Source organism: Chinchilla lanigera, unplaced genomic scaffold, assembly GCF_000276665.1.
Source record: "Chinchilla lanigera isolate Chin_1 unplaced genomic scaffold, ChiLan1.0 scaffold00065, whole genome shotgun sequence".
NCBI classification, from domain to species: Eukaryota; Metazoa; Chordata; class Mammalia; order Rodentia; family Chinchillidae; genus Chinchilla; species Chinchilla lanigera.
This window is the reverse complement of record NW_004955466.1, coordinates 13,941,646-13,952,901: the sequence shown is the minus strand read 5'-3', so window position 1 is coordinate 13,952,901 and position 11,256 is coordinate 13,941,646. Positions and strand designations below refer to the sequence as shown.

At 44.2% G+C, this 11,256-nt stretch overlaps 1 protein-coding gene across 1 annotated transcript in view; it reads right to left on the bottom strand.

Moving 5' to 3' along the window:
- Window positions 1–11,256, bottom strand: part of Atg14 (autophagy related 14) — a 74,196-nt gene that overhangs the window by 19,605 nt on the left and 43,335 nt on the right. Inside the window, exons 4-6 of the mRNA XM_013521995.1 lie at window positions 9,252–9,333; window positions 4,505–4,742; window positions 910–1,139 (exon numbers count right to left, since the gene is read on the bottom strand). Coding sequence (XP_013377449.1) covers window positions 910–1,139; window positions 4,505–4,742; window positions 9,252–9,333 — 550 coding nt within the window. The remainder of the gene's footprint in view (window positions 1–909; window positions 1,140–4,504; window positions 4,743–9,251; window positions 9,334–11,256) is intronic.

Sequence of the window (11,256 nt, the reverse complement as noted above, 5' to 3'; positions counted from 1 at the left end):
CCTTAGGTGGGGTTAGCCTGTTTACAACGTAAGGGAGACAAAGAGGCTGCTTACAGCCATTCCCCCTTTTTGCTCTGACTGTTTGCTGTTTGGCCACCAATCCCCCTTTGCTCTTGTTGCTTTGCTATCTTCTGCCTCAGAGCCAGCCAAGTATAGACTGAAACCTCCACAAATTGTGAGCTAAATAAACCTTTCCTTAGGGGCTGGGGATTTAGCTCAGCGGCAAAGCGCCTGCCTGGCAAGCACAGGGTCGTGAGTTCGGTTCCCAGTACCAGAGAAAAACCAAAAAAAATGACCTAGAATAAACCTTTCCTTCCTTCATTTTGGGCATTGGGTATTTTGTCTCAGCAACGAGAGAAGAGTAACCAAGACAAATATTAACCCCCAAAGGTGAAATACCTAAAAATATGTTTCAGCCAGGCACAATGGTACACACCTACAATCTCAGCACTCCAGAAATTGAGGCAGGAAGATCGCCAAAGTTTAAGGCCAGCCAGGGCTACACAGTGAGTTCAAGGCCAGCCTGAACTACATAGCTAGACCCTGTCTCAACCCCAACCCTCAAAAAATAAAAAAAAATAAAAAAAATAAAAACATGTATGTTTTCAGTCCATCAAGTGATGAACAGATAGACAAAAACCAACAGACAACTAATACTTGCCACAATGTAACCCTGTGAAAGAAGCCAGAGAAAGGCTGTGGAGTCACGGCTCTGCTTGTCTGTGGAGTCACCTGGGCCTCTGCCACACCTTCACGCCACATGCGTTCAGTCCTAGTGACGACCGCTTTTGACAGCTGCACATTTCCAATATAGAATGCCACTGAGCTGTTCACTTTAAAGTTGGTGATTTCGATACCTACAGTTTATCTTAATACATACATGCAACTTTCAAGTATCTTGCTTCTTACCAGGCCCCTGTGTTGTCTTCTTCTCTTCCACCCAGTTGTAGTAGGCGGAGTAGTCCCCATTGTTTGGCAGGCTGATCCAGGGCCCCGTGATGCTAATGCTGGTGTCGCCGTTGTGGTCGTCCCAGACCCACCGTCCTGAAAGGTAGGTTGTCCTCCGGGCTTCAGCAAGCTTGCTCACAGTGCTGGACGTCATGGTGCTCTCGCTCTCTGCAGACCCATCTGCAGGGTCTCTGGAAGTGAGAAATGCATTCATGTTTCAGAGACAGACTTTATTGTTTGTGTTTTGCTGTCCTGGGACCTGAAGTCATGGCCTTCACACTGAACTGATCTCAGCCCTTACTTGTTTTCATTTTAAGATGTGGCCTCCCTAAGTCACCAACTTCCCCATGCTGGGCTTGAATGTTTGCTCTTCTGCCTCAGCTCCCACAGCACTCAGGTCACACACATTACAACAACACCCCGAATAGGCACTGTTAGTAAGCGAGCAGGAATTATACTTCTCATACGTGGCAGAGCAACACAAAGTTGCCCCTGAGCAGGGGAACTTAACTAAGATACGGAGGTGCATGATTTCTACCAAAGATGAAGCGCGAACTGGCCTCGGCAGGAAGCCCCCACAAATGTGAAGAAGAGGGCACAATGAGCCCAAGGTAGAGCCCAAGGTAGCAGCACCTCAACGTATTCGGTTTCCACATTCTTTTACATGATTGGAGTATTTCAGGATCCCAAGTGAAGCTTGCTTATATCATCAAACCATTTGCTGCATCAGAAATTAAAACTGAGAAAAATTTAAATAATTAAAAAGTAACAGTAAATAACATGTTAACATAGATTTCAATGAAAAACTCTTAAGTTTTCAAAGGATCAAGTTAAACTCTATCAGTCTCCTTTCAAATGAAAATAGTGCCCATACGAACAGCAGCAAATTCAGCTTGCAGCTCAGTCCAGCACTTTGCGCATCAAGCTCCATGCCTCAGTGTGCGGCAACAGTGCTTCCTGCCCACTCCCCTCATTCCACAGTGCATTTGGATGCATGCTCCAGGGTCCAAATTTGATGGTAAGCTGGGCATGGTGGTGCACGCCTGTGATCCCAGCATTCTGAGAGACTGAGGCAGGAAGACTGCCATGAGTTTGAGGCCAGCCAGGGCTACACAGCCCTGAACTACAAGGCCAGCCTGAACTACATATTGAGACTGTGTCTGAAAAAACTGAAAAATGACTCATTTTTACTGTTTCTTCAGGGAAATTCTTAAGCAAAAGTAGCTTTTTTGGGGGGAGGGACTGCAAATGTGTAGTAATCCATAATGACAATCACTGCAGCTTGGTGTTCCTGCCTCAAATTGGGGTAATACACACAGGTGCCAGATGTCTCTGCCATGGCTTCTGAGCCACTAATGCAAATGTGAGCACAGTGAAAAAGAAAAAATGTGTCAGTATTATTATGAAGGTGCTCTTGACTCTAAACAGGTCTCAAAGGCCTATTGCCCAAAACAGCAGAACAGAAATCCACCATGAAAAGCCATCATGGATACAAGTGACTGAGGCGAAAGAACATGGTGTGTGGGCAAGAGATGTCCTGTGTGGCTGGTGAGTCAGACGCACACACAGTGCCAGGAGACAGAGCCGGACAAGTTGGTAGGATGCAGGCAGCCGAGAGAGGGCCTATGCGCCTTTCTCAAGGCAAATGGTTCTTCACGTTTTCTCCCTCTCTGCCAAGATACCATAGTAACTTAATGCTGGGCCCTGTGGTCAACTCTGAGCTGTCCTTTTACCTGTCTTCTTCTAGCCAAGAAAGTTTACAGAAATGAAAATGAACAGGAAATCTTACAGTGCTAATTTCAAAAGCACTGCTTTAGAAAATGATTATAAAATGGTGCTAGCACAGAAGGGCAAGTTTTCTCATTTTCTTTCCTAGTATATACATACTAGATAGTCATACATCACTAAAAGGGCATTCATTCTGATAATGCATTATCAGGCAAGTTCACGACTGTGCGAACATCACAGAAAGTGCACACACAACCCACAACAGGCAGAATGTCACTAGGTAAGGGTCTTACAGAGCCACCATTATGTATGTGGTCTGTTGCTGACTGGAAAGTGATGTGGCACATGACTGTATGTATATACATGTTTTCTTTTGAAAAGGATGTCAGCTCTACAGAAAAGTTACATAAATTATAAAGTTTTCCTACATTTACTTCACCAAATTTCTCCCAATTATCAACACAGAAAAATACAAATATCAAAAACAAGTAATCAACACTGCTGTGATACTATTAACTCTTCTACAGAACAAGTATGTCAAGTATGTCACTCCAATTGTCCTGCTGATGTCCTTCTGTGGGTCTAGAATCCAAACCAGGATCACACAGCACATTCAGTTGTTGGGCTCCTAAATCTGCAACAGCACTTTTGTCTTTTTCTCCTGTAATGTATTTTAATATTGATATAAGTGACCTACCAGAACTAAATTTGGCATGTTTCTGTTTCACTACCTTTACCCTCTCCAAGGTGTGGCCGGCTGTCTTTACACCCATTTTTGAATAATCCAACTTTTTTTCACTGATCCAAAATCCAAAATTTAGAACTTTCCATTCTGCTGTATTTTAAATCTTGCCTTTTTGTTTGCTTTTGTATTTGCTAATTCTTATTAATGACAAACTATTTGGCAAGAGTCAGCAGATTTTCAAGGTGGAAGCAGAAAATCAAAACATTTGGTTTTTAGGCAGCCAATTATGGAAAGAGACAAAAAACCAGATTGAACTACAAGCAAGCAGGAGTTCACCATTAGATCCAACCCAAGGGCTGGAAAGGAGAAAGCTAAGAGAGACCAAACCCTCCACACTCCAACAGCCCGGCGGGTTATGAGACCACGAAAGCCTTTGGTGGTGATTTCTAAATCCGCTGATCCACAACAGCACCAAGAGGGTATTATAAGCTGGGCATGGTGGCATATGCCGCCTGTCATCCCAACTCTGAGAGGAGGATCTGGATTCAAGCCCAGCCTGGGTAACTTCATGATTTTGTAAGACTATCTCAAAATAAGAACGGGTGGGGAGCTGTAGCTCAGTGTGAAGTCCCTCAGTTCAATCTCCAGTGTGTCTGTGGCCGGGGCGGGTGGGGGGGGGCAGTCTCAACAGCAGTAATCAATGCCATTTACCAGCAAAAGACCAGGGCAGCATGTGGTGCCCACCAACCACGAGGTCCCGAGCATTAGGTGTTTCAGCCACGTTAGCTCACGATTTCACGGTGAAGGAAGTAGTATTTTTCAATCCCCATTTAACAGATGATGAAACAGACTGAGGTAAAAGAATGTGCCTCATAGCACACAACTAATAGAACAGCCTGGCTGAGAACAAAACCAACACAAGCCACTACGTGTTTGCAAACCAGGGGTGTGACTCAGTGTGTCACCCAGGAGCTCAGGGACAGCATACACAGGGGCCTGCCCTCTTGCCCATGCTGTGCAGCATACAGTTTGCTAAAACAGATAAGATTCAAGTTTCACAACCAGGAAAACCAGTGACACTAGAGTGAGGCCCAATAAGGGCGTTAGTGACACACCTAGGGTCAAAAGCCTTTCATACTGTACCTCACAACGGTCTTTAATTCTTCAATTGGGAAGATGACAGAGGTGAGCTCTAGTATGTGGGATCGCCGGAGGTCTGCGAGACGCTCGTAATGACTTCGTAAGTCAAGAGTTTTTTTTTCTACCAGGTCACTAAGTTTGCGATTGTGCCTCTGAATTTTTTCCTTTTTCTCTTGATGCCGTTGTGCTCGGCTGTGAAGCTTCTGGTTCTTTTCCCTGGTTTTGAGAAGACCTTCCGAATCTAAGATACATAAATCATACCCAACAATTACCTCTGCAAATAGTTTCCACGTAGTGCGCAGCCACACCCCACAAGCACTGCATGTTTCCCTTGCAATTTAAGCTGAAAGCAAAACCTCAGTAGAACCCACTACTGTTCACAACATGAAGATCCCACAAATTAGTTCAAGAAGATATTACACATAAAGCAAAGATCACTGCTAACAGGATCGTGGGTCTCCATTCGTAATTATTACTGCAATGAGCCACTCAGTAATGACCAGATTCAAGGTTAGCATGGGAAGCACCTGATACCCAAAAACAGTCACAATGGGCAGAACTCCAGTTTGAAAAACTGGTAATCTGATTTTCCTTAGAAACCTCTCAGACATGCCTTTAGAATCAGGGGACCCAGGAATAATGCCACACCAGGAGAACAGACAGCAGAACAGCCCCAGAGCTCTGAAGTCAGGAGTACAGCAGCCCCTGGCAGAGGCAGAGCAGTATACGCACAGCTGTTCAAACACAAACACACAACATGCTACAGGGAAAATAGAAGCCCATTCATACAACAGGAGAGGGTGGGTACTCATGCACCCTGGCAGACTTAGGTCCATTTGTGGAGCTCTTTCAGGTTCTGGATCCTAAGACCTGCATGGGCCACAGGGCTGAAGCTTTTGCTTCACTGGAGTAACAACACATTGCATACTCTCAGACAGAAATCCAGGAATTGCATACTCAAGTTCAAAACCAAGTTCATAGCTTTTCCAGAAAAACTTCCAAATGGTACATAAGCCACCTTCCCAATTTCACCCTTATTTCTGAGCTGTTCGCTGTCCACTAGCTGCCCTCCCAAATCCTTTCCACCAAGGCTTTGCCTACATTTATCAACACCCTAGTCACCATTCAGCTGCCATTCATGTCTCCAGCTTGATTCAGCTCTAGGTATTCAGGCCTTCTTTCACTTGACAGCCAACACTCAGCTATTCTCAGATACAGGTTACCCCAACCTGGTGTCTCATAGCTCCCCGTGCAGACCTCATGCTGCATGCTCAGTTACTCCCCGCTTGGATTCTTCCCACAAGAAAAAAGCACTTGGACAGGAAGGGAAACTAAAGCAGCCATCATCCCCAGACATTCACCTCCACAATGCTGTGCTCACACTGACAACTCTGGGGGGCTCTGCTCTACTTGCCCCTATGTTCCTGATGTTTCTCACTCAGCAAACGCCCTCCCATAAGCACAGCCCAGCACTGCTCCTCAGCACTCTTATGCCATGCTCAGCCTTCTCCTATGGTACAGAGTTCTTAGCTCCTCAGGCCAGGTCCCACCAGACCAGCATATAACCCAGGGAAGCACCCGACAGCCCTCTTCCTGAGGACCTTAGGTATAGGCCTGAGGTTTCTCAGAGCTGTTTCTCCTCAGATGCATCTCTTCACTGTCCCTGCTCAATGTGAATGTCTCTTGGTTCTATCATAAGGGGCTTGGTTCTATATTACTTTCCGGGAGCTCGTTCTTTTTCACAATCTCCACTGAGCTCTTCTTTTTTTTTTTTTGGTTTTTCTCCGGTACCGGGAACCGAACTCACGACCTTGCGCTTGCCAGGCAGGCACTTTTGCCGCTGAGCTAAATCCCCAGCCCCTCCACTGAGCTCTTCATAGGCGCTCACATCAATCTGTCCAGCCATGGTCCTGCATCAGCATAGCTTTTAGCACAGTTTCAAATCTAGTATCACACCTCACCCCTCATGGCAAGAAATCACCACAGTCACCCTAACTGCAACCAGTGCTGGCTTAGAACTCAGAGTTATCCTCTCCCTGCCATCTCCCCCAAAATGTCAAAATGTCTCATGCTATTATGATAATCTGATCTTGCTTCTCTGGATAAGTAGCTCTGAGATCAATAACTAATTCAACCCCACAACTGCATATAACCTAACTTCCCTATCTAGGCCATATAATGCACCTGCATTATACTGTATCATGAAACTAAGCCAAAAGACACTGGAAAAGGAATTCATTAGGCTCTACAGTTTGTAATTCACACTCATTATCTGAACAAATACTACTTCAACAACAGTTTCACAGAGTACTGGCATCACCTCTGAAATCCACTGCTTTATAATTCTTTGCAATATTGCGCCAGTGTGGTCCAAAACATGGGAACAAGACTTCACTGACCTCCTAGAGAACACCAGCTCCCAACCCTGACAGCCCATCAGAGCCATGCTGAGGAGCACTGCTCAAAATGAGGCCAGCACACCCAGCCACTCTGCAAACTGTTCCAGTCATTACCAAAGAAGTACAGGGTAACAGGTGTAGCCTGGGGGGTATGCACTTGCCTAGCATGTGTGAGGCCTGTGTTGGAGCCTCAGTATGACCCACACAAATACAGAAATCCAGAATAAGCATGCAGAAACCTTTTCCCTAAACATGGCAAGCCATTCAAACTGTGATAATTCATCTAAGTCTAGGGTTGAGCCCAGGATTTTTTAGACCATAAAAAGATCACCAGGTGAATGATGATTTACTAGGGACAGAAATCTCTGTTACACAGTCCACTACCTTAAGGCCATAATTTTTGGTTTTATTTTAGGAGGGGGGCAGGTAATTTGGTACTGAGGATTCAACCCAAGGCCTTTGCACCAAGTTATATCTCCAACCTTTTTTTATGTGTTTTTTGTTTGTTTGTTTGTTTTTCTCTGGTACCGGGAACCGAACTCACAACCTTGCGCTTGCCAGGCAGGCGCTTTTGCCACTGAGCTAAATCCCCAGCCCCCTTTTTTTATGTGTTAAAGACAAGGTCCAGGCCAAGCGTGGTGGCATATACCTACAATACTAGCATTTAGGAGGCTGAGGCAGGAGGATCACCATGAATTCAAGGCCAGCCTAGGCTACATAGTGAGCTCAAGGCCAGTCTGGAGTACACAATGAGACCCTGCCTCAAAACAACAAAATAAAGAGAGAAGGGGTGGATAGGTCTGACCAAGTTGCCAAACTGCCCAGGTTGGACTTGAATTTGTGATCCCCCTGCCTCAGCCTCCTAGACTGCTGAGATTACAGGTATAAACCACCTTGTTACATGCAGGGTCCATGTTTTTTATGTGGTTGGAATTTTTTGCTTTGGGGATTAGAAACTTGTAAAAAAAGAACTGGTTGGAGCTTTAAACTTGTTCATCAGAGAGATGTACATGCTCAGTACATTCTGTACTTGGAGACACTTTGCAGATGCCTGGGGCAAAGCTTGGTCTGAACATCAAGGAGGATGAAACCAACATTAACTAGGAAGGTTCTATCCTGCTACTGAACCCAAGCTTATGGAGAAGGCAAGCAGAGCTCAGTGACCACAGGCTGCCCGCAGTGCTGAGCGTCTGTGCACCATGCTGCCCTGTTTCACTAGCTTTTCATCCACAGCAACTCTACTCAAGGACCTCCTGAGCACAAACACTGTCAAAGGAAGCTCTGAATAACATTCCATTGCATCTGAAGACAAGAAAAGGATTCATGAGGCACAAAGATGACTCACTCAAAACCTTAACACTGTTTTCAGAAATACATGCTTACATCCTTAGATGTAAGATTTCTCAGAGGACTCAAATTTTGACAATCATATAAAGTGTTCAAATGTAATACAAAATCAGTACAGATTAAAACATGTAGGAGAGTCAATAAGGGGGAAAGCCAGTATTCTGTGCTCCTGGCATAAACTGGTGATTATTTTGAGTTGATCAAGTATACCAAGTTAAGACTCTGCACTTCCTATTAGCCAAGGCAAAGGAGAGCAAATATTTCTTAATAGTTTTATTTAGTCATGCTGGGGATCGGACTAAGGACTTCATTCACACAAAGCATGAGCTCTACCCCTTGAGCTCATCCCCAGCCCTTCTATCATGTTTTCTTTTTTTTTGGAACCAGAAATCAAACTCAGGACCTCACGCTTGCCAGGCAGGCACTGTGCCACTGAGCTATATCCCCAGACCCCTTAATATTTCCAAGAAGGCAGCAGATTACTGAAGGTATCCATAATCTTATGTTGATGTAAATTCTTTATATAAATGTTTTCCAGTAGAAAGGCAGGCAAGTCCAGGTTGACCATCACTGACAGGAAAATCTGAAACCCAAAATGCCCCCAAATCCAACTTCCTGAGTGCCAAAATCACGTCAGAAGCGAAAAATTCCATACTTAACCTCATGTAACAGGGCACAAAGTAGAGGTATGCTGAAAATATTATATACGATGATCTCTAGACTATGCATTGAAAATGTATATAAAGCAAAAATGAATTCTGTTTTTAGATGTGGATCCTATATCTCATTGATGTATATGCAAATACTGCAAAATCCCAAGAAACTCAAAATCTGAAACAAGCCTGTTCCAAGCATTTCAGATAAGGAAGCTCAGCTTATCATAACCCTTTCCAAGTCACTTGTTCCCACTCTTTTTCTCCTCAAGTGGCCTCTAGTGTTTCAATCCCAGGAAATGCCATAGGAAGCCTTTATTAGGGCCAGAGTAAGAGAGGCAAATTACTTACTTTTCTTCATTTCTTCATTTCCTTTACATATTGTTTGTTTCAGTTGCTCAATCCTCATCTTGCAGGACATTATTTTCCATCTCTGGAAAAAAAAAAAGCATGCAAAAAATAATGAATGTTAGTCTCTTATCATTATATACCAGGAATCACTACCTATTTTTACACATCCTAGAAAACATAGTAAAGAAAAGACTATCATAACTATATTAGTTATAGCTTTTGTAACTACGGTAGATTACAAAACAGAAAACATTTTTATGGGTCACTGCCAAGGTTCTAGGAAATTCAGAAACATACCCCTAGTTTTGCATGTGCCAAAGAGCACAGAGAAAAATGTCAAAGGACATTTTCTCAACCTGTTCTTTCCAGTACATTCAATTAAAATTACATGAAATAATTCAGTTTTTTCCTCACACTATCCACAGATCAAATGGTCAACACCACGTGAGTCTTACGGCTACCGTTCTGGACAAAGGATACAGAACATTTGCACCGTCACAAGTCTTACTGATGTTCTGCTCTAAAGTTTAGTGCTGATTCCTAAAGAGACTATTAATATCACTGAATTATCTCATACTGAAATAAATGTTTCCTGCACATTAACAAAATTTGCAACAAAACAAGTTTTTTCTAAAACTGCATTATGTATTAAGACTCTAGCCAGGCATGGTGGCTCACGCCTGTAATTCCAACACTGGGGAGGCTGAGGCAGGAGGACTGCTGTGAGTTCAAGGCCAGCCTGCACCACACAGTGAGACCCTGCCTCAAAACAAAAACAAAAACAAAAACAAAGATTCTCTAAAATGCCTCAGAAAATTACATGAAACATGAAATTGCCTCTTTACATTACCAGAAATGGTACAGCCTGTATACCTACCTTTGAAGTGAATAAAGGATCAATAAAAACAGGGATATATTAGTTAAAAAGTATGACTATTCCCAATGTCCCCATAAATGTGGATGCTTAAAACAATACAAAAATATTTAAAGCATTGACATTTATCTAAGAAGTCCAATGGTGCAAGACAGAGCAGATTACAGGCATGCAACAGTGAGGGGAGGCTACGGATGCAAGCAGGAAGGAATTAGAAATGAGGCATCTTCACTTTTAAAAGGTAGGGATCTTGAAGTTTTTGACAGGAAAATTAGAGTATATTAGAGTATTTAGAAAATTTTTCCACCGAACATATTGTGCTTACATCTGAAGTATAAACAAAACTCATTTCTATCGTAAATATTAAGTATAATACAACTATACATGTTTACTGTGGGGAAAAAGGTAAAAATTGCAGAAGAAAAAAAAGGCAATGTAACCATTAGCCTGACTCTTCCCCTTCCCTCCGGGTAAACTGTGTGTGTGAGTGTGCGTGTGTGTACTGCATGCATACGCTGCTGAGAATTGAATCAAGGGCCTCCTAAATGCTAAGCACACGCTCGTCCACTGAGCTGTACTCCTCCAACCTAAAGCTAATCTCCTAAAATTAAAGTTTGAGATGTGTCTTTTCAGATTTTTTAGAGTACATTTACATTTAAAATATACACACAGTCGCCCCAGGCTGGGCTGAACCACGGACATCTTCAGGAAGCCCAGTCAGCCTGGCCTCTGCCTCCCTGACCAGCGTGCAAGGCAGGCGAAACCTCGGGCACCCTCTGGGCTGAACCCTGGACATCACTGGGAAGTCTGGTGAGTCTGGGCTCTGCCTCCCTGACCAGCATGCAAGGCAGGCGAAACCTCGGGCACCCTCTAGGGTCTCAGTTTCTACCCGCCATACTCATAGTGTGTCTGCCTGGGCTGGGCTGAGCTCCGGACATCTTCGGGAAGCCCCATGAGTCTGGGCTCTGCCTCCCTGACTAGTGTGCAAGGCAGGCAAAGCCTCAGGCACCCTCTGGGGTCTAGGTGACTACCTGGCCCACACATAGTGTGTCGGCCCAGGCTGGGCTGCCACCACTCACCAGTACAGGAGCTACACTGAGCACTGGGGATCTTCAGGCTCTCACCCTGCCA